General features: G+C 50.2%; 1 protein-coding gene across 2 annotated transcripts in view; it reads left to right on the top strand.

Moving 5' to 3' along the window:
• Positions 1-3,150: 3,150 nt before the first annotated feature.
• LOC147646096 (serine/threonine-protein kinase PAK 3-like) overlaps positions 3,151-23,065 on the top strand; it is an 88,333-nt gene continuing 68,418 nt past the window's right edge. The window contains exons 1-15 of one of the 2 annotated variants that reach the window (XR_015281965.1): positions 3,151-3,882; positions 5,542-5,579; positions 6,023-6,154; positions 7,637-7,771; positions 8,044-8,388; positions 8,835-8,924; positions 9,324-9,498; positions 10,978-11,041; positions 11,502-11,550; positions 12,321-12,433; positions 13,026-13,143; positions 13,567-13,666; positions 14,131-14,327; positions 15,674-15,811; positions 16,899-17,079. Coding sequence is in view for 1 of the 2 variants with exons in the window: in XM_086873937.1 (XP_086730063.1) it covers positions 3,606-3,882; positions 5,542-5,579; positions 6,023-6,154; positions 7,637-7,771; positions 8,044-8,388; positions 8,835-8,924; positions 9,324-9,498; positions 10,978-11,041; positions 11,502-11,550; positions 12,321-12,433; positions 13,026-13,143; positions 13,567-13,666; positions 14,131-14,327; positions 15,674-15,811; positions 16,899-17,000 (2,073 nt within the window). In the remaining variant the exon portion in view is untranslated. Of the gene's footprint in view, positions 3,883-5,541; positions 5,580-6,022; positions 6,155-7,636; positions 7,772-8,043; positions 8,389-8,834; positions 8,925-9,323; positions 9,499-10,977; positions 11,042-11,501; positions 11,551-12,320; positions 12,434-13,025; positions 13,144-13,566; positions 13,667-14,130; positions 14,328-15,673; positions 15,812-16,898; positions 17,165-23,065 lie in introns of those variants that run through there. The other variant, XM_086873937.1, reaches the window with a different exon arrangement.

The raw sequence follows: 23,065 nt of genomic DNA, 5'->3' as shown, positions 1-23,065 counted from the left end.
TTGTCCATTAACAGATTGATGTTGATACTGGATCAATATTGCTATTTTGCTAAATCACTGCCAGTCTCTTCCCAGCCTCCCCAGGACCCAGCAGAGCCCCTCCTGTTCCTCTCAGGATCCCACAGCCCCCTACCAATTTCCCCCCACTGCCCCAGGACCCCCAAACCCTCTCCCAGTCCCTTCCCAGCCCCACCAGGACTCATCAAGACTCCTCCCAGTCTCTGCCCAGCACAACCAACCTCATCCCAATCCCTGCTTTCCAATGCCCAATCTCCTTCCAGCTCCTCCAGGCTCACTCAAATCCCTCCCAGTGACACCCAGCACCCCCAAACTCCCTCCCAGTGTCCACCAGGACCCCCAGAACCCCATCCCACCCTCCCCAACATCCTTCAAACCCCTTCCCAGCCATCCCAAGCACCTCAATCCCTTCCCCAGTTTAAACCAGTCTGTCTCAAACTCCCTCCCAGTTCCTCCCAGCACACCCCAATCCCCCTCTGGGCCCCCCCAGTGTCTCCCCCGCTGCCCCCGGCGCTGTGGGGGCCGGGCCGTGCCCCAGTGCCGGCTCAGGGGGTGCTCCAGGCTGCCGTGCTCCACCTGGCAGCTGGAGCTGAGCCCGCATTGCCGGGGGCGGTTTCCAGCAGCACCAGGAGCTGCTGGCTCCAGTCCCCGCTGGGGAGCACGGCAGTGGCCAGCACGTGGCCCGAGAGGTGCTGCTGGCCCTGGGAGCAGCTCAGCTGGATGTGGGCAGGGGAGAAATCCATCAGGGAGCAGAGCAGGCGGCCGGGGCCGGGCTGGGAGCTGGAGGGCACCAGCGAGATGGACACGCTGGGATGGGCACTGGGAGAGAGTGGAGAGGAGTGGTGTGGCATTGGGAGGGACTGGGAATGGACAGGGAGGGACTGGGGTGGCACTGAAGAGATGAGAGTGGATACTGGGACACTGGAAGTAAGTGCGGAGGTCTGGGAGTAAAGTAGGGATGAACTCGGAGTAGACTGGGAATGGGCTAAAAAGGAGTGGAAGGGACTCTGGGTCCACAGGGCGGAACTGTGGTGGCACTGGGCGGGACTGTGGTGGCACCGAGAGGGACTGTGGTGGCACTGGGAGGGACTGTGGTGGCACTGGGAGGGACTGTGGTGGCACTGGGCGGGACTGGGAATGAAGTGCGCGGCACTGGGAGGCCGAGTCCAGCGCGGGGCTCTCGGCTCTGTGGATCTGCCCGGCAACTGATGAGTCACCAGAGAGACGCGCTCTGATTGGCTGAGGGGCGGCAGATCCACGGAGAGGCGAGATGGACAGGCGGGGTAACTGGGAGAGGCTGGGATGGACTGGGAGAGGCTGGGATGGACTGGGAGAGCCACGGCAGCCATTCAGAGGGACAAGGGGCCCCGGGGATGGGCACACGGAAGGCTGAGGGCTCTGGGGTGATTCCCAGGGAGGTTTCGAGGGACAAGGCCGGGCCCCTCTCTGTGCCCCTCGAGCAGCGGCCCGGACAGAAAAGTTCAGGTGCGGGAGGAGGTGTTTCTCAAGATTGATTTTAATCCTCATTCTCCTGGTCTGATTTGCTCAGTCCTAAGTTCAGTTCATTTCCCCAGGTCGGGCTGTTGTGCCCCTGATGGTGATCCCTGAGTGACCTCTCCCTGCCCTTGTCCCGACCCACGAGGATTTGGATTTGTTTCAGTTCAGTGGAATTCGTGGTGATTTGGGGGGAGCTGGAGCAAAGCAGCTGGAAAGCACAGTGGGCTTGACAGGGACTGAACCAGGGCAGGAGTTGGGGCTGCCTCGAGTGAGCTCTCACAGTGTGAACCTTCATGGGGTCTTTCTAAGGGAATTTTGTTGGAGTTTGACATTGATTATTAAAAAGCAGAGTCACAAGGGGCGCTCTGCTTTCAGCTTGAAATGAGGGGATGGAACGTGGGCACTGGGACTTCCATAACCTCAAGTTGTTCCTTGATCCTGGACACTTTAGCTTTGGCAATCTGAAGCCCTTCAGCAGCAATGTCTCTGCCACCCCCTGGTTTCTGGCTCAGACCCAGCTCACAGCTTGGACAAGGTCTGGGCTTTGTCCTCTTGAGCTTTGGGAGCCTCCCGGGAAGCACCAGCCCTCCCCAGCCCACCCTTGGGAGCACTTTTTCTTTTCTCTCTGCTGACGATTTTATCCCCAAAACTGCCGTGGGAACGTTGTATCCAAGCACATCCTCCAGCACTGCACTTTCCTCCTGTGAATTCCCTGTGCAGGGAATGTGTCTGTGCTTTTCCCTGCTCTGTTCACTGACAAACAACCCTGAGCCCGTGGGACTGTCAGAGCTCCTCCATGCCATGAAATCAGGTTGTGTTTCTTATGGCATGTTCTGGAGGAGCTTTTCTTGGTGTGTCTTGTGCTGCTGGAAATGACACAAGAGCCAGGAGGGAACAGAAGCTGCTGCTGCCCGTTGGCTCAGGGCCAGGGAACCAAGTTGTGCTCCCGGGCAGTTGGGCCCTGCTGGAAGCAGAGCCGTGTTTCCCTTGAGCAGCTCAAGCTTGTGACAGCTCCAAACAGGAAACCTCAGCAGAAAACTCTTCCTCCAAACTCAGCTGCTTTCCCTCCTGCAGCTGTTTGGGAAAGAGCCTCAAAGCACAGACTCTGCTGGGAGCCATTGGTGCATTTCCTCCCTCCCGGCAGCAGCAGCTCCTGAGCCCTTCACGGGCTCCTGGCCCTTCCCAAACCCTTCAGCTCCCTTGGAACTCTCAGCAGGCACTAACATAGGTATTTCTTTCATATTTAAGCTGCATTTAAACTTCTCTTTTTCTCTCCTCTCTATCTTTTTAATCTCCTCTTTATCTCCTTTAATCCCGTCAGCACCAGTAGGATGGGGCTGGAGTCTTGGGGTGGGTGTGGGATGAACTGAGGATCCAGCAGAGAAGGGCAAGGCAGAGGGGAGAGGACTCAGCCAACCCTTCTCCTGCTCTCTCCTCCCCCAGGCTCCAGCTAAAGCAAGTCAGACTGGAAAGGATCCCACAAATGTTGTGTTCTCCTCCCTCTGAGCTTGGCTGGGGATCCTCAGCTTCAGCCTGGTGCAGTGGCTGAGATTCGCTGATTTGAGATTTTTGGCTAATGCACTAAATTGAAGAGGTTTATTATTACTTAATCACCTTTCACCTTTGCCAAGTTCTGCTGCACTGTGTCTGCTTTTCACCCAATACACTGCTAGCTCACCTACACACATGTGCTTCTTAGGATATTATTTAGATTCATAGCTTACTCTATAAAATCACACAATTACAGTTGAAATCTCTCCACCATCTCACTCAATGCAGTTTTTTATTTACTTATGGCATATTCTTACTTGCAGCTATAGGAACATAAGCTTATGAATTCTCGACTCAGCGTCTGTGAACCTTTAGCATTGCATGAATCCAAGCTCCTTCCAAGGCTGTCAATCAAATCCTTCAGTATCTGTGGAAGTTTCTGTCTTTCCATTTCCCACAGCCCAGCAAAGGATTTGTGACCCTTTGTGACAGAGGAGAACCTGCCAGGCAATTTTGTGTTTGCTGTAGGGAAGGTTGTGTTGCTCTGCATCAATTCCCAGAGCAGCGCAGAGCATTGGCTTTGTGATGTCAGGGCATGGATGCCACCTTGTCGTGGTGACATCCCAAGGTTGCCTTGGTGCACGGAAGGCCTCAGGGTCAGAGCAGCTCTTGGGCTTGCTCAGTGCAGGAGCATCCTCCTGCTTGAGGCGTTTGTCAGTGGGCAGCTGCACACTGACAGGAGCCGTGTTTGTTCTTGTGGTGGAGCAGAGTGTGCAAACTGGCACAGCAGTGCTACAATGATGGAGCAGCTCGCTGTTGCCGTTTGCACCATTTATGTCATCGGCTACTCCGGCTATTACCTCACCAACCTGGCACGTAAGTAGAGGTTTTCCCTGGCTGGAACCTGAGCTGGCTTTTGTAGGTCTCCCTGCTCTTTCTTAGTGACCGGGTTGCTATTGAAACACAAAGACCATGAGGATGCCCCTGGTTTGGTAAAGCTCCTGTCAACACCTTCAGCAAAACACGGGGTGTCTGTAGCCAGGGGGCTGCGGGCAGCATTTGCAGGGCTTCTGTTCCCTCCACGGGAGAGCCTGTGGCAGCAGAGTCTGGCATTTCCTCACTTTGCTGGCTCAATCTCTTGGGGTGACTTTACTTTTAAGATAGCTCTGAGAGCTCGGGAAGTTGAAACTGCTGGAGGCTGATGGGAGTTTTTTCTCCTGACTAATTCCTGGCCATGGGTGAGAATTGGCAGCGGTTTTAACTATTGAGAAGTGAGATCAACCTGTGAACACCACCTGAAGATGTGAGGCCGGGAATTTCTTGCTCTCTTTGGTTTCTGGCTTCTGACGAGGTCACAGGGCTCTGTCTCGGCCTCCTCCCCGCCTCCAGGCCGGACAAGGCTGCAGAGGGCGGGGTGGGGGGAGAAACGGAGCCGGCCTGACTTGGTTTGCAGTTTCTGCCACTGAACTGAAACCTGACGCCATCAACATCTGCAGCTTTAGCAAGATTTTAACTCTTTTACTACCTGCATGAGACTTGCAGATTAATCCTTTTTTTCCAGAGAGAGGGAGAGGAAGTGATCAACCATCAACCCATCAAAGAGAGTGAAGAAAAAAATTAAATTGAGAGAGGGAAGAGAAATAAGGAGATGCTTTAATACGCTGAAATATTTTTCTGTTAAAGCTATGGAGATGGACAGTAGTGTTCTGAAAAAACCGCCTTTAATTCATGACAGAGTATATTGGGAGGAATGGAGTGTTTCCAAGTGTGGATTTTGAGCAAATGATGAAGTAGTTGTGACACTGTGAGATGCTGGAACAGAGGGGGAGAAGTAAGAGTTGAAGATTTGTGGCTTTTAAGAAGCAAAAAGAGAAAACTTCTGTTTCCAGAGAAGCTCACAAAAACAGATAAAGAGAACTTTTGCCTTTGAATAACTCATTCATAAAAATGACATCCCTAGACTCATGACCCATAACACACCTCAGAGTGATGGGAAATGGGAGGAGACAACTGATGGCAGATTTCTGGGCAGCTGGCATCAGAGAAATAGAAAGCTATGAAGAAAAATAATTTTCTTGTGAGAAACTCCATAGATAGCAGAAGAAGACTTCTGTTTCTCTACAAAGACTGATGAAAAGACTCTAGCAGGAATTGGGACTGTTGTAAACACCAAAGTTCCAAAGTTTTTTTGTCTCTATGTTGTCATGTATACAAGGGAATGGTTGGGTAGTGGGGGAGAAAAGGGTTGTTCTGGAAGTTTCATTCTCGTTTCTTATTCTTGTAGTTTTTGTCAATAAACTTTCTTTATTCCATTTAAGTTTTAAGCCTGTTTTTCTCTTGTTCTAATCCATATCTCACAGCAAGAAATAAATAAGTTTTCTAGTGATTTTTCAGTTGCTGCTTTAAACCACACCAGTCAAGCAGGACACCTTTGAAAACGTAGACTGGGAGATCTTCTCAGATGCTGTTCTAAATAGGCCACGGTTCCCTCCTCTTTTCTCAAAGAATTTGGTTTATTTTCCTTGCCCACTGCAGGTCATCTGAGCCGTGTGTTCAGAGGTGCCGATCCTGAGGTGAGTCAGAAAGGAACATTTGATGTTTCTGGAGTTTCAGAATTGTGCAGGGAACTGTGAGCTTGGCCTGTGGCAGTAGAGTGCAGAGGGCCAGCTGGGTGGGCTGAAAGAAGATCCATTTCCATGTTTACAGCAGCAATAGCAAAGGCATTGTTGGCTATTTCCTAATTTTCCATTGCAGAGCTTTAAAAGAACTCAAAGCTCAGCTTTGCAGAGAGAACGTTGCTTGCTGATAGTAGCCAGGGTGAACTCTCTAATTCAGAACTATTTGCAGTATGGCTGAATTGACCCATTTTAATTTAGTTGGAGAGACTTAGAATCCCATTGCTATCAAAGCTGATGATTTGTGCTTGGTAGAGCTGGTTGTAGAAATCGAGCTGAAGAGAAATAAGGTTCTAAATGATAGGGAGCTGCCTGTCCCTAACTCCACCATCTGTCCACAGAGCCCAGAAGCAAGAGCAGACTCTGCTGTGGCTCCCTCTGCTCCTGGAGAAGAGGCCAAAGAGGAGCAAAATGAGCAAAAGGAGCACGAGCCTCCAGCTGTGGTCACAGCCCAGCCTGACCATGCCCAGACAGTAAGTGCCAGTGCTGGGTGCTGCTGTCTTTAGTGCAAGGCAGAGCTGCAAGTTTCTGAGCAGCCAGCACTTGCTGTTGCTGGCTGAGGATGCTGAGTGCTGGAGTCCTGCCAGCACCCAGCCATTCCCCCATCCCGTGGCAGCTGGAAATTGGGCTTTGAGCCGTCGTGCTGAGGCCCCAAAGCGCTGCTGCCTGCGGGTGAGCAGCTGGCTGCTTGGCTCAGGGAAGCTCTGTCTCTTGGCTTCTGCCAAGCCATGGCCAAGGGCTCACACGGCATTGCTGGGGCTCACAGGGATTGGTTTGTTTGCTGTCCCTTTTTGGAAACCTCTGGATGACCTGGAGAAGTGTTCTGCAGTTTTCTGGAGTAATTCTTCACTTCTGCAGAGTCTTTTAGGCCACCTGTCTTTTGGCTTTTGATAAGCTGCAAGGAGATGATTGTGTTGTCCATGCAGCTGTGGCCAGCCATTCTTGTCCTGTGTGGCCAAAGAAACAAACTGTGTAGTTCTGAACCCTTCTTCTGAGGCAAAATCCACAAGTGGCAAGTTTCTCTTGATACGTTTTGTGGTGAAGTCTGCAGCTTTGGAAACTGCATTGGAGCCTAGTGTGGGGGCAAAGCTGCAAGTCCTTGAGTGCTGTCTTTTGTTGCTAAGAACCCCTTTAGAGATGGTTGTTTTTTCTCCTCAGAGATGTTTTCCTCCTCCTGCCTCTTCTGTCCTGACACTCCCTGTTTAACCTATAAATTTCTGCCTGTCCTAGTGAGGTGGGACAATTCCATAGTTTAGGTGGTTTTTGGTGACTTTGGTCATACATGTATTACATGACCCATGGCTTCCTTCATTGGCATCCCTAGGGGTGTGTCAATTAATTTGTTGGTGGGGCCTTTTGAGGATCTCTGTCAGTGCCACTCAGAATTCTCAGCTGACAAAAGAGGGAGGAGAAACACCTTGATCCTCTTCCATATCCTGAGGTGGCCATAGAGGCTCTCTGACCTGCAGCAGAGGATCCAATTGCACACATCCTTGTCTCCTGAATGAGCAGGATTTCTAACAAGAGTGTGGATGTCAGAAGGGCAGGAGTGGCAGTGCAGGCCTGAAAAGAACATGAACTCCAGCAGTGTCTCTCCCAAGGGCTGAGCTCACCCAGGAAGCCCCTGCAGAGCCAGGATGGAGCTGTGGGACAGGGCTGGCTGTCGGTCACTAGGGAGAGACAAGCAGGACACAGCAGAAGGGGAGGGAGGCCCTTGAGAAATGCCCCACATTTCCTGTCAGCTGCCCAAGAGTCTGTTGGAGATTCAGTGCCAGATGGGCCCTGATTGCACTGCCAGGGTCACTTTGGAATCTGTGCTTCCCCACGGGCAGAGAACAAGGCAGGAGAGCAGCAGCACAGAGCTTTGGGAACGTGGGAGCCCATCAGCCTTTGAGTCTTGGCCCACAAATGTTGGATGAGAAGTTGAAGCCCATCTTCTCTTGCTTTCTCTGCAGGTCCATCCAGAGAAAGAGCAGGAGCAGATTGTTTTATCAGGACGGCCGTGCCAGCCTGAGGGAGAGCTGTTCCCAGCCCAAGAGCAGGAAGAGCAGCTGGGGCAGCAGGTGGAAGAGCCACTGGAGAATGGCCAGGTAAGGCTGACTCAGCAGGGGACAGAGTGAAGGGCAGGAAGAGGGGCATAAAACGCAGCTCTTGGGACTGAGCAGGCCATGAGTGCCAGAGGCCCTGAAAGCAAAGAGCCTCTGCAGAGATCAGCAGCGGGACAGGAGGTTACAGTGGAAGCAGAGGTGGGTAGGGAAGCAGAAAGAAGTGACTGAATGAGTGTGATTTTGAGGCTGAAACTGAGGAAGAAGCTGAGCCTGATGGCAGCTCCCAGGCACTCGCTCTCCATTTGTGTGTACAGAACATCGAGGCAGAGCCCCAAGCAGAGCTGCCCGAAGCTCCGAGGGCCATCACGGCAGTGAAGAGGAGGCCTGAGGAAGACAGGAGGAACATCCAGGAGGAGATGAATCTCCCCTGGCAGAGAGGAAATCAACAAAATCAGGTAAGTGACAGAGTGGCTGACACTCCACTCATGGAAATTCCTCTCTCTGGTTCTTCACAGGCCTCTGATGAGGAGCTTCTGGCAGAGCTGCAGGAAGCTGAGGCTAGGATCAGGGCAAGGGAGAACAGGCTGGAGGAAGAAAGGAGAATCATCGAAGAGAAATTCCATCTCCTCGCTCAGCAGCAAGAGGCTCTAGAAAATCGAGTGAGTGAAAGAGCGATAGGCACAGCAGTCACTGCAGTCTGGTGCTTTCTGCCCTTCTTGCCTTTCCTCTGCAGAGCAGCAGGGGGCTGGGCTGATGCCTCTCAGTGCCATCCTGCTGTAGTGTCTATCCCAGCTGCTTGGAAGGACATTTCCTGCTGTGCTCAATCTCAGCTGCTGCCCTGGACAGTGGCACCAGTCATTTGCCCCTTTTGCCAGCACTCATCTCAAGGGATTCCTGCTGGCCTGCTCCTGCTCTCCTTGTTTCTTCAGGGCTTTTTGCAAGTGAACACAGTCCCCCAGACAGATTTGGAATACAAGCTGCAAGCTGTCTGTATCCCTTGGTGAATCTGCTGCTGTCCTGCTCTTTCCCTTTGCTCACAGTCAATGAGCCTTGGCACACAGGGACAAGCTGTGGTCTCTGACTGCTTTGTTCTCTTTGACTTGAGGTGGACGTGTTGATATCTCACCTGGCAGCCTGCGAAGGCTTCCAGCAAATGCCGGCTGATGAAGAGCCCCAAGGTCGGCGGCAGGCACAGGTACTGTCCCAAGCACAAGTGCTGCAGGCTGAGCACCTTCTGAAGATGGTGCAGGAAAAGAGGACTCAGGGGGAGGAGCTCCAACATTAGAACAAGGAGCTGCAAATGTGTCTGCAGCCCTTGGAGGGGGAAAGGGATCCTTGGGAGGAAGTGCAATGGTCGTTGTTGCAGTCATCCTTCAGAAAATCCAGGAAAATGGAATATGAAACTGGCCATCAACTTGATTAAAACCAACCTTGGGTTTTGACCATTTGGTTCCAGAAGTGGGCATCCAAAAAATCCAGTTGATGAGCTTTGCATGTGGCTAACAGCAACTTCCTAAGGGCTTGCATTTGAAAAGGGAACTCGGGGTAATCTCTGCCAGCCAGCTTTCTGACACAAACTCCTTTCTTCTCGCAGATCTACACAGGCTCTTCCATTCACTCTGCTGCAGCAGCAGCAGCAGCAGCAGCATCTAAAGGAGCCTTTGTTGCCCAAGCTGAGCAGTGGAGCCGGGGCAGTTTGTCCATTTCCAGCAGTGACACATCTGCTGCTCAGCTCCAGGAGAGCCAGGGAGACTTCGTGGAGCAACTGAGTACGTCTGGTGTATTTCTTGTCTGAGGGACAGTGTATTGTGTGCACGTGCCAGCAGAGCTGTAGCAAATGATCCTCCTCACTTTGGTGTCCCAGAGACATTTAGGACTCCCCACAGGAACTGCTGTGCTCTGAGGCAGCGAGAGAGCGCTCTGGCTGTTCCTGCTGCCTCTGAGGGCAGCTTGGACTGGCTCGGCTTTGCCTGGCATTCCCTTGCCACTAAAGGCAGCAGCAGGAATTGTTCTTGGATCAGCAGAAGGCTGTGGCCCAGCAAATGATCTATGCAAGTCCTGTGTGCTAGTGGCCAAACTGAACAGAATATTTGATTCCTAGATTCTCCTTAGACTGCAGACTTCCCACCAGTCGTCAGAACCAAAAGACTTCAGAGATATTGATTGGATTTGGGGTTTTGTCTTTTTGTTGTGGTTCTGTTTTTAGTTTTCAGTTTCTATACTTTTTGGTTTCAGATTTGGGGTTTTTTGGTAGAGTTTGTTTTTTCTCCATCCTGAAAGAGCTGTTCTGCCCCAGGTGTCTTACTGCTGTCATTTTTAGGACTGTTTTTATTGCCTCTACTATATCTACAAGGTTTTTATGAGAATGCTGTATTTTTGTCAGTGAGGACTCGTTTGAAAGAACATCAGGTGACAGCAGAAACAGAGAGCAAGAGATGTTTTCATTGGGCCCACACTGAAGAAACAGATATTTGTATAACAATCTGTAATTAATATCCTAGTTTTATTTTTATAAAGATGTGTCCAAGAGACACATCCACGTGTTGTGATCAGATAAAACAGCACTGCAGGCATTTCTCAGGAGCGAGCCTGCAGCCCCTGTGCTGTGTATTCCTCAGATCCATGGCACTTTTTCATCCCTGATTCCCAGCCATTCCCATGACTCTCAGAATCCTACCTATTGGCCCAAGCCCTGCTCAGATCAGTCTCTGGGAAAACACATCAAGCCCTTTGTGATTCTGCAGCACAACCCATTTAATCTGCTTCTTGCCCATAACAGCTGCCAGTGCTGTGCTCTCAGAAAAGACCTGGTGGGGCTGAGAAAAGATCCCAGCTGGTTTGGTGTCTACCTTCACCTGCTGGGACACAAAAGGGCCTTGATCTGCACCTGGCTGTGTCTGATCTCCAAGGCAATGCTGCTGTGTCCTGAACGGGGGCCACAGCTTGTCAGGGGCTCAGGCTGGCTGTGTCTTCTTGCCATTGCTTGTCAGTGCTCATGCTTGGCCTTTGCCAGCCTTGTGCTGTGCCCTGCTGTGCCCTCTGTACTTCATTTCCTTCCAAGGACTGGACAAAATCAGTCTCTCTGCTGCCCATTTGTACTGCACAACTGCCTGTCTTGTTGCTGCTGTGCTTGCTGCCCAGCTGACCACAGAGGGTTCAGAGCCCCAGACAGCGGGGCTGCCTTTGGCATCTCCTGCAAGTTGGGATCTCTGCCTGAAAGTCAGCATCTTGCATTTTGTTTCCCTCAGGGAGAATGGTGAACAAGGAAAATCCTGTCACAAAATACATCGAACTGGAAAGTCTTGGCAGTGGGTGAGTCCAACCACAGTCACTTCGACACAGCCACGGGCCAGGTGTTTCCCTGGGGGAATATCCATCAAGTGGGAAGTCAGACAAGTTGTCCACATGTTTAGACAGCGGGCTTAGTCTGCCCCATGTCTCAGTACTGGCCAGAATTTGTCAAGTGTGCTCAGAAGGCATTGTCAAAGACATCTCCATGCTGCCAAGGTCTTGCCTGCAGCAAGGAACACAACCTGGGAAATCTGCTTGAAGGAATAAGCTGCCTTTTGGAGCTGAGGCAGTAAAGCCCAAGGCTTCAGGAACAGGCCCAGTGCCCAGGCACTTGAGGGGAAAATGCATCATCTGCCTTCTGGCAGACTCCTCCTGCAACCTGCAGCTTTTAGGCATTTACAGGAGAGCTCTCCTGTCTGGACTGGCTTCCACTGCAAGATCTAAATGGCTTCTCCTTTCTTTGCTGCTGTTTTTTTTCTAGGGGTTTTGGAGAGGTTTCCAGAGCACTTGACATTGCAACAGGAGGAGAGGTAAATGTCAACAGCCCCTGCAGCCTCTGCTGCTCTCCAGGCCTTTCCCCACTGCTGACAGCTGTGGCTGGAGCTTTGAGTAGAGCTGTGCTGAAAAGGCACAAGAAGCACAGACTGGAGCCAGCCTGCAAATTGCACTCGGAACAGGCTTTGTCCTCCTCAGCTGCCCGTAGGAAGACAAGGAGGGCAGCGGTTCCTTTCAGAGAAGGACGCGCCCACACGCTCTCAATTGCTAAAACAAAGGTGGTGTCTTAGAGCACCTCACTGCTTTTTGGGGCTACAGCTTCAGAGTCCTGAATTCTCATTTCTGGCTGCCAGCAAATACATCTGAATGCTCCTGGTAGTTCCCTAGACACGTGCAGTGCTGCACTTGGGAGCCACACGTAGGGAGAGATCTGCAAGATGTTCCTAAAAGCCCTGAGCCCTGCCCATAGCCCAGGATGTATCCACAGAGAACCAAGGCACCCATTCCTTCTTTTGAACCAAGCAGAGCAGCAGAGAGTGTGGTCAGAGCTTGGTGGGTGATTGTTGATACACCTTAGTTACCAAGTGGACAAATCGCCAGTGGCCACATGTCCTGTAACTGACCCCCAAGGGAGCAGAGAAATGGGCTGTTGCAATGTCACTCCCTAATTACTCCAGTGATGAGGTCTAATCACAAGGCACTTTGGCACAGCTTGGCTGTGCCATTCCAAAATCACTTGCTCCATGTGGGTTGTGGTCTCATGCTACCAATTTTCTCAAATTACTCCTTTTCAATGTCATTTGAGGTGGCCATAAAGAAAATAAATGTGCAAGGAGTGAGTAGGAAGATACTAACCATGAATGAAATCAGGATCATGGAGAGTAATAGGAGTCCCAGGATTGTGAATTACTTAGCCAGGTGAGTGGTCACGGTCTTATGCCATGAATGTTTGTTTACATACTACAAGCATGAGAGCTTAAAAACCCACTTTGGTCAGTGGCAGGAAATAGAGCTGTTAATGATTATTTCTCTACTTATCTCCAATGGATGGGAAGAGACTGCATTTTGTCTGCATGAATCCACCCCGGCAAATGCAGACTGAACATTGTTCAAAAACCTGCATCAGCCCTATCTTAAGAATTCAATACCTTCTAAGTTCATTGCCCCCATAGTTCTTTGGGCTTGAGTTTTTCAAGTTTCTTAAATGCTGATGAACCATCCAAGAGAGGATTGCCCTTGCATTGTTGCCCCTCTTTTCCATTGCTGTGCATGCCGGGAAGACTAGGTGCTTATTTCCAGAAATGCCATGCGTGACAGGTTTTTTATCTGGGCTCTTCCTAAACTGCCTTTCTCCTTGAGACAGCACAGACTGCAAACACTGCACAGCCTAGAGGCAATGTCTATGCCTTTACTTCTGCCCTTGTCTCCAAGGGACCCAGAAACAAGACTCAAGCAAAAAACCAACCTAGCCGTGCATGTTCACCTGCACGGCCTTGTTTCCTTTTTTCAGCTACCTTGTGCATGAGGAACTCTGGCTGGTGATGGAGTACATGGACGGAGGCACTCTGAGAGATCTCATCGATGAGATTCAAATGTCTGAAGGAGAGATTGCAGCTGTCAGTCGGGAGGTCAGGGATCCCATCTGTGCTTCCAAGGCCTTGAGCTGCATTGTCTGGGAAACAGGGGCTCAGAACGGGAGTGATTTCATGGGCCAAGCTTGGTTTCTGTGCTGCTCCTCGGCTATGGGCAAGCAAGAGCATCTCAAGGGAACTGTCTGCCAGTGCCCCTACACTCACTGGACTCACTTCCTGTACTCTTATCCCCTGCTCTTGTATTCTATCTCTGTCTCATGCATTGGCATTTGCAGTTCTCCACTGAGAAAGGTGCTGCTCTGCTACTGTTGGAGCAGCAGGCTCTTGCTCTCAATGGCGCTGTGTTCTGCCATTCCTCCCCATTCCCCTGCAAAGGGAACCTTCCACAGCTGTTTCCTTTCTTGTGCGATGAACTCACAGCACTACTTTTTGCCCCCCTGGTTCTCTTTTCTCTCTCAGTGCCTGCAAGGACTGGATTTTCTTCACTCCAACCACGTGATCCATCGAGATGTCAAGAGCAACAACATCCTTCTCAGAACCGACGGCTCTGTCAAGCTGGGTCAGTGTATTCTTGCTCAGCTTCAGCCTTCCAGGAATGGGGGGTGTGGGGCTGCTTTCAGTGACTGCCAGCTCCCCAAAAATGCTGCTGCTGGCAGTGCAGGGGTCCCCCCTGCTGTGGGCTGAAGGCACAGTTGCAGGGTGCACACAGCTATGACAAGGAACCACAAGCAGCCAAGAGTGCTATTGCTCTGTGTGTGTCTGTGTGTGTTCCTTCCAGAGGGAGGGAGCTGCAATCTAAACCTTCAGGGGAACAAAAGGCACTGCTGGAGGAAGTGTAAAAAATGGGGGGATGTTTGAAGTAGCCAATTCATATTTCCTTGGCTAAAGCCCTAAGGAAAGAGAGCAGGGAGTGTTGTCCAGGAAATTCAACTGCACATTCTCAAACTTCCACTGGGGAATTCTCTGGCTTGGTTTCCTAATTGAGAGTATTAAAATTAAAAGAGTATTTTGCTTTCTCCTCAGCTGATTTTGGCCTTTCTGCTCAGCTCACCCCTGAGCAAAATCAGCGGTGCTCGGTGACCGGGACTCCTTGGTGGATGGCACCTGAAGTGGTGAAGCGTCAACCATATGGCCCCAAAGTGGACGTGTGGTCTTTTGGAATTGTGGCAATTGAAATGGCCGAACAAAAAACTCCTTATGACAGTTTCACTGCTCGATCGGTAAGGAGCAAATACTCTCTGATCCCGCTGTCTTTCTCACCTGTCCCGTGTTCTCTGCTCACTGCACAAAATCCCATGGCCATCTGCTGGAAGTACTTCCACCAAGGCCCCTTCTACAAATGGCCCTGCAGCACATCAGCATCTGCTGGAGCTTTGGTTGCAGCACTGGGGGAACTCAAGCCTTACCTCGCTCAAACCATCTCCATTCTCAGGCAGCATTTTGCTTTGCCTTAGAAGTCGTTCCAGCTCTTTTGGCTGTGTAGATGGCCCCAAGAATAGGAAACAAGCATCTCAGAGCTGGTGTTATCTTTCCAGAAACGAAGCAAAGAAACTCAAAGCAAACCAAGTTTCTAAAACAGTGCTTTTGAGAGAAGTGCAGCCCCATTCTTCTCACAGGGAAACTTGCCTGAAACCTGGAGATGAGGCTGTAAAGCCAGAGTCTCTTCTGCTTCTTGTGCAGTGCTGCTGAGACACTCAGTGACCACCTTCTTTCCTAACCCAAGCCACTTTCTCCATATCACCAAGCTGGAGCCTGGTGACGGGGAGAGCCTGCCAAAACCTCCTGTTTGTTTCCTGGCACTTTCTGGGATGGGCACAGCGTTAATGCATTGACTTGAGAATCCAACCAGCACAGGGTTACCACAGGGATGACACTTCTGATTTCACCATGAATATTTTCCTTTTGCCACGTAAGGGAACCTGAAATTTTCAGAGTGCTGAGAGACAGAGCTGCAGGTGGCTCCTGTGTGCCCAAACAGGCATTTTCAACCCAATACATTTGTGGAGGCATCTTAATGTGTCTGTGTTGAACATGAGATTCCAAAGGTTTGTTTCCTTCCCTGAGGAACACCTGCTGCATTTCCTTTCTTTTCTTCCAATTACCATCATTTTCAAGAACAGGACAAAAAGCTGGACGAGTTTTGCTTTATGGCAGCTGTGCTTAAGGGACCAACAAGCACTGCAGAGATTCTTTTCTTATAAGAATCCTTGGAATAGTAGAGTTAGTTAGAATAGCAAAATCCCTCTTCCAAAAAGGCTGCCAAGCTGCTGGGAATCCTCCGAGAAGGAAACATGTATTTGCTGATGTAGTTGCCACTAACTAGAGCAGGCAATGAAATCAGCTGCCAAGGCAAGATCTGCTGGATGTTGGCAAAGCTGTGGCTTTCGGGCTTGGGTTTTTTCATGATACAGGAAAGTCGTCATCCAAATGCTACAGGAAAGTCATCTCTGCCTCTCTGCCAGGGCAAAAACTGCCACTGCAGAGTGGAGCTGGAACAATGGGCTCTGGGAGAGCAGTTCCAGATGGGAAAGAAGCAGGTGGAGCCTTGTGTTTCCTTTTTCTCCAGGCTAAATTCCACATAGCCACAGAAGGGAGCCCACAGCTGCGGCAGCCCGAGCAATTCTCGCCTTTGCTGCGTGACTTCCTGAGCTGCTGCCTGCAGAAAGGCGAGGCGCAGCGCTGGTCTGCCAAGGAGCTGCTGCAGGTAAAATGCCAAAAGGGCTGCAGGTGAAACAGTGTCCCAGGGATGGGCTCCTCCTCCACTGAAATCCAAGGCATCAGATGAGCCCCCATCCTCCTCCCTTCCAACCTTGGTGCTGTTCAGCTGACAGTGGGGACGAATCCTAGACTGGGCTGGGCTGGCAGGGAGTGCTGGGTTTTAGCGCTGGCTAAAATCACCAGGGCACTTACTCATTTCTTGCTGGGAGCTATGGATTAGGAGAAGGGCAAAACAGGCTTCAAACTTCAAAGAAATAACAAATTTTATTATCAGGCCCACAAGAATAAGAAAGGTCTCATCTGTGCAGTGAAAGGGTTCAATCTCACCCAGGTCATGGCAGTCACGGTGTTGGATTTCAGGCTGTGCTGGGCCCCTCGCTCTGCCCGGGAGCCGCTGGGAGGGGAGGCTCGGCCTGGAGCCGTCGCTGCACGCCGGGGAGAGGGTTTAGTGTGGGCAAGATGTCAGCAGCCGTGGCCTGGCCGCAGCCTCCATCCCCCGCCCGGGAGCCGCTGGGCTCTGGCCCGGCCTCCCCCAGGAGCACAGGCCGTGGGCGAGCAGGGCCGGCCTCACCAGAGCTCCGTTACCTTCGGGCTCCGGAAGCAAAGAGGGCCAGTGCCCGGGCTGGTGGTTTTCAAAGTGTGCATCATCACAGAAGCACATCTCATTTCTAAATGGTGCAAAATGTTGTCAGTTCTCAGAACTAGCCAGCCATTGGCCTGTCTCAGGCACAGAGGAAGCTCCCAGCAGCTTCTCTCAAAGAAATCACTTCCGTGCGGGGTTTCTTACTTCTTTCCCTAAATGTCAATTCACCTCAAACTAACACACAAGGACATGGAAAGGTCATCTAGTCTGTGTCCTGCAATGAGCAGGGACATCTTTCAAGAGATCAGGATACTCACACCTCAGATATTTCCAGGGATGGGCCTCCTACCAGCTCTTGGGGCAACCTGTGCCACTCTTGCCCCATGCTCCTGACCTACTCTGACTCAATCCCCTTTCCATTTAAAAAGTCTTTTGAAGCTCTTAGCTTGGAAAATCATGCTTTCTTGTTATTTTCTTTTCCTTTCTGCAGCATCAATTTATAACATCGGCCATGCCTGGGTCCAGCCTGGCACCTCTCATCGTTGCAGTAAAGAAGTGGAAGGAGGAGGCAGGAATGCAACAATTAATTTAGAACTGTCTTCTCCATGACCAACTTAGAGTAGGATTATAGAGTAGGATTGCAGAGTAGGATTGTAGAGTAGGATTATAGAGTAGGATTGTAGAGCAGGATGGTAGTGTAGGTTTGTAGTGTAGGATTGTAGAGTAGGATTTTAAATAAAATTTCTAAAATCTCAACTCCTTTGGAACATTTCTCTCCTTCTGACCCTGTGAGAAAGCTCAACATTTCCTTCTGAATTGTCAGTTTTTTCTTAGAGGTGGAAAGTGACATTAATGGCTTCTTTGGTACAGTTTGTAAGGGGGGAAGGCTCCTCTTCATTCATCCTCTCCAGACCACACTGCCTTTGGAATATGGCCAACTGGCCAAGTTTTGCCCAGCTCTGGCATTTCTATCTGAGGCAGAAACAGCAATGGCATTTGCAGGAAAAACCAAAGGAGGAGCAGTGCAACGCAAACATCCTGTGCAAATGCAGGCTGTGCAGATGTGACTCGAGAGTATTTGGGTTCCTGCCACTTGGATTTGTATCCCTAAGAGCAATCTCTTTGGCTGGAGGAGAGTCTGGCTGAAGAGAGAAAGCAGAAAGAGTAGTGAGGGTGCTGTGCAAGGTCTCCTGTGGTGCAGAGCTGTCAGCGACTGTGAGGTGAGAGCGGGCCCGGCCTTGGCCAGGCTGGAGCCCCAGCAGAGCCCTGGCAGAGCCCGGAGAAGCCTGAGCCTCGGCAGAGGCAGGCTGGAAGGAGGCCCTTGGAGCTGCAAGAGGCAGCAGCCTGGCCCTGGCTGCCTCTTGCTGGCACCAGGCAAATCCTCCACTCTCAGAGCCAAGCTGGCAGCTGGCTGCTCCTGAGGGGAAGCGGCGCCGTGCTGGGCACAGCACACACTGGTGCCATGGGCTGTCTGGAGTCTGCACAGGAGGAGAGAAAGGCAAAGAGCAGCCCAGGGCTGCTGCCCTGCCTGACCATTGCTGCTCTTCTGCCGCCTGCCCTGGAACTCCTGGCAATGGTCAGCAGTGTGTGCAGCACTCTGGGCACAGGGGGAGGGAGCCGGGCTGCTCCGCAGGCTCCAGCACAGGGCAGTGTCCTTCAGGCACGGCATTTCTGCCAGGGGAACCGAGGCCAGCGTGAGGCACTGACAGCAAGTCAGGGCACATCTGCACGAGCCACTGCCTCACACAGCTCTGGGACCAAGCGCCTGCAATCCTGGAGCTCTGCGCTGAGCCACAGCAAAGGTGTGAAATGCAGAGGGTTTTGCAGAAATATTCAGGGGCACCAGGCCAGCCTGCTTGGCGCTCTCTGGGGCACAGCAAGCACTGTGCAATGCAGCTCGGAGCTGCTGGCAGAGAGGGACTATGGGCATGTGCCTGAGGCTTGTTCTTGAGTAGTGATTTGGGAGGGAGCAGAAGGGTCTCAGTAGGCAATTGGTGTTTTCTTCATGAATTGCTGAATGAAAGACACAATGTGGCCTCACACAGCAAGAGAACTTGCAGAACTTACTGACCATAAGTTTGTGTTGAATTCCCAGAAAAGGGAAGTGTTGAAGTGTAACAAAAAGGCCTTTTGAATTCAGGTAGCTCCTGAGCCTTCATCAAAAACAACCACCAGGAGGCTGACAACTACCTCATGTAGAGCCCTGCTGCAAGGGCTTCCACAATCATGGAATTAGAAAATATAAAGCTTAGGAAAGTAGAATGTGCCCATTAAGTTTAAAAAGTTTAAAAGCTTGTCCTGTGCAAAGAATGGACAAGTGAGTTTGTGGTGGAGCTTCCCCCTCACTCCTGGTGTTGAATAAACGAATCCCTGCTCTGCAGGCCCTACACTATGGAGTACTGTTTTCTTGACTACTATTTGTGCATCATAATCACACTATGCTTTTCACTGTCTTCTTAGAACCTTCCAGGCATAAAGTGAGTAAGACAGTGAGTTGTGTATTGATAGGGCCGAAGAAACATTTCCAAATGCCATCCTGGGAAAGGAAAGGACGTGCAACAGCGCTGGGGAAGAGCGTCCCTCGCACAGCCCTCAGAGCTGCCACCGTGCACAAGATGGCGGCCGGGGCTGAGGCTGTGCCACCATGCACAAGATGGCGGCCGGGGCTGAGGCTGTGCCACCGTGCACAAGATGCCGGCCGGGGCTGAGGCCCTGGAGCTCTGCAGCCTCTGCCAGCCCAGCCCCAGCCCCGGAGCAGCGCAGGGCGGGCAGAGCCCCCTTCCAGCCGTCTGCTTCAATGGACATTGACAGACACCCGGGCCACGCACACAGGCTGACACCTTTGCTCTGTGCACACAAACACGTACCACACACTTGGGAACCTCGGCTGGCAGCATTTTCAGGTGGAAATACAAAGAAACTCCAGGGTTTGAAGGTTTTCAAATAGAATATTTCATTTGCCAATAAAAGGACCAAAAGCAGAAAGGGCCATCCCAGCCTGTTTCTTCCATGCAGGAATAGTGTCACAGTGACTGTGAGCTGATGAAGACGGAGATGGGATTTAATCCAAAGCAGATTGTGCAGTGGGTGCTCACCTGTGATATGTATCCCTCACAGTACCTATTTATTTGGAACACTAGGAAGATTATGAGGCTGGGCAAGATATTAACCCTTTCAATACACGGATGAGACCTACAAACCTTGTTCATCTCTCCAGGGACAGAAAAGGACAGAGTAATAACACACAAAAAAAACAACAAAAAAACATCAAAGTCAGTAAAAAAAAGAAGTCAAACATTAGATAGAAAAGTAATGAAAAAATGGTAATTGAAACAAAAATATTCTTATAGTAAAGCCATAGAAATAAACAATGATATACAAAATAACTCCTTTAATTAATGAAAAAAGTATAAAAATATATTAAAACTGTAAATCTAAACAAAAGCATCCATTAAAGAAACCAAACACATGTTAAAGTAACTGTTATCCCATAAAAGTTTGAACAGAAAAACAAATAAAAACAATAAAATGCCCTTTGCCCCCAGGGAGAGAAGAAAACTTCTGTTTCCAACGATGATCACAAAAACAAATGAAGAGAATCTTTGCCTTCAAACAACTCATCCTTAAAATAAAACCCCATGAATTCATAATCCATTGACACACCTCTAGGAGGGCTGTAAAAATCAGGAAAATGTCACGACAGAAAAATTTCTTCCCAGGCGGCTGCTATTTGTAAAAATGAAAAAGCACAAAAAAATCCATTCCTTGTAAAAAAGCCTCCATGACATAACAGGAAAAAACTTCTCTCCCTACAAAAACTAATACAAAACTATTGTGTAATTAATACTGTGTTAACATCCCAAGTTCTATCTCTACAGTGTCAGGAAAAAAAAAAAAGGAGAGGAAAGGCGTTCTGAAAGTTTTATTAGAGTTTCTCATTCTTGTAGTCCTGTTAATAAAGTTCCTTTATTCCTTCTAAGTTTTAAGCCTATTTTGCCCTTCTCCTAATCCATATCTCACAGTGAGAAATGAGTAAGTGCCCTGGAGATTTCAGCCAGCGCTAAACCCACCACATTATTTAGTGCATTAGCCAAAAAACTCAAATTAGCGAATCTCAGCCACTGCACCAGGCTGAAGCTGAGGATCCCCAGCCAAGCTCAGAGGGAGGAGAACACAGCATTTGTGGGATCCTTTCCAGCCTGACTTGCTTTAGCTGGAGCCTGGGGGAGGAGAGAGCAGGAGAAGGGTTGGCTGAGTCCTCTCCCCTCTGCCTTGCCCTTCTCTGCTGGATCCTCAGTTCATCCCACACCCACCCCAAGACTCCATCCCCACCCTTCTGGGGCTGACGGGATTAAAGGAGATAAAGAGGAGATTAAAAAGATAGAGAGGAGAGAAAAAGACAAGTTTACATGCAGCTTAAATATTAACGAAATACCTGTGTTAGTGACTGCTGAGAGTTGAAAGGGAGCTGAAGGGTTTGGGAAGGGCCAGGAGCCCGTGAAGGGCTCAGGAGCTGCTGCTGCCGGGAGGGAGGAAATGCACCAATGGCTCCCAGCAGAGTCTGTGCTTTGAGGCTCTTTCCCAAACAGCTGCAGGAGGGAAAGCAGCTGAGTTTGGAGGAAGAGTTTTCTGCTGAGGTTTCCTGTTTGGAGCTGTCACAAGCTTGAGCTGCTCAAGGGAAACGCGGCTCTGCTTCCAGCAGGGCCCAACTGCCCGGGAGCACAACTTGGTTCCCTGGCCCTGAGCCAACGGGCAGCAGCAGCTTCTGTTCCCTCCTGGCTCTTGTGTCATTTCCAGCAGCACAAGACACACCAAGAAAAGCTCCTCCAGAACATGCCATGAGAAACACAACCTGATTTCATGGCATGAAGGAGCTCTGACAGTCCCACGGGCTCAGGTTTGTTTGTCAGTGAACAGAGCAGGGAAAAGCACAGACACATTCCCTGCACAGGGAATTCACAGGAGGAAAGTGCAGCGCTGGAGGATGTGCTTGGATACAACGTTCCCACGGCAGTTTTGGGGATAAAATCGTCAGCAGAGAGAAAAGAAAAAGTGCTACCAAGGGTGGGCTGGGGAGGGCTGGTGCTTCCCGGGAGGCTCCCGAAGCTCAACAGTGTGGAAGAGTGGCTAGCTAACAAAGGTCGTGTTCCCATACAGCAATTAGCTGAGAAAGAATTAAACAACAGTAGAGTGTAGTTGGTATGAGATGTTGCAAAGTCAGAAAGACCTTAGTGATAACTGTGAACTGAGAACAGGACACTGTGATCAGAAGAATGTGAATTCAGCACAGATGAATGACCACAAGAAGGTGGAACTAGGTGGAGTTGTCCTTAAACGAAATACCCAATAATGAGCTTGCTTTTGTACTATGTAGGAGCCTAATTATTGATGTTATATAGGGAGTTTGGAGTTGCCAATAAATGAGACTTGCTGATCATTCATATTGAGTGCTGCTTGTCTCCCGCCAAACTCATCAAATGGCGCCCGAACAAATGGGACCCTTGGGACCTTTGGGACCTTTGGGACATTAAAAAGCGAAGGCCACGGGAGTCGGCGACAGGGGACGGGTCCTCCGCAGCAAGGACGGCGAAAAGCAACGGTGCCGCGCCCCAGGCGACCTCAGAGGAGAGTCCTGGCCGTAACGTGCTGCCAAACCTTGTAGGGCTGCAACAGCGCTGACGGTAAGATGGAAAGGCAAGCAGCACATGATTTATTTACCTGCTTTTTAGAAAAGCCACAGCTTAAGGGTTTTGATTTGCGCAAGGAGCTTCCTGGACTTCTTGCTTATGGGTATGCTCATTCCTTTACCTCCCACTGCTGGGCAAACACTCCTATCTATGCTGCCCATGGAAAGAGGGAGGGAGAGTCAGAGAGAAGGAAATAATAAGAAAGAAATTCCAGAGCAAACACTGAAACAACGAACAGAATCTGTTCAGTTACGGCAGGATGTGATATATCCTGAACTATTTGCTTCACTTTTGGAGTCACTCTTAACACTACAATCTTATTTAAGTTCCAACTTTGCTACCCTGGAGGAAAAGAATCCAAATTTAGATTGGTTTCCACCCAAACCAGGGGGACATGGGGGAGCACTGAGGTGTGCGCAGAGAGCAGGGGCACCCCCGGGGCAGAAGCAGTGCAGAAAAAGTTCCAAGGCCACACTGAACAATTACAGAAACAGCTGAGCAGGAACAGGTGGCTCAGACAGCTTCAAAAAGTGACAAAATAGCCAAAATTCACAAATTATATGGTACCTAGTTCGAAATTCATCACTGTAATTAGAAGTTGATAAGCTGCAATGGTCACCATTGTTAGCACCTGACCGTGAGAGACTTTTCGTGTAACATCGCCAGCTTTTGTAAAAATTGTGCCCCTTTTTTCCTCTATCAGTGAACAAGAGAGATTGAGAGAAGTAACTGTATGTGTTAAAGTTAACTTTGTGAGGTGTTTTTTTGTTGTTTTTTTTCTGCGAGAGCATGTGGAGAATGTGAAGAAAGATAACAGCAGCAGAGAGCAGCAGCAGGGCGGGCAGTCCACCCCCCCCTCCCTCTCTAAGAAAAAGCACCGGGATAGTACCCAGTTTGTTAAAAAGTCATGATTCATGGGTTTTTAAAAATGTTTTTATATACCCTGTTAGAGTTAATTTTGTGTTTTAAG

This window comes from Cyanistes caeruleus, unplaced genomic scaffold (genome assembly GCF_971803275.1).
Source record: "Cyanistes caeruleus unplaced genomic scaffold, bCyaCae1.hap1.1 HAP1_SCAFFOLD_125, whole genome shotgun sequence".
Classification (NCBI taxonomy): Eukaryota; Metazoa; Chordata; class Aves; order Passeriformes; family Paridae; genus Cyanistes; species Cyanistes caeruleus.
Note: the sequence above shows the minus strand (reverse complement) of the source record. Positions and strands in the feature narration are given on the sequence as shown.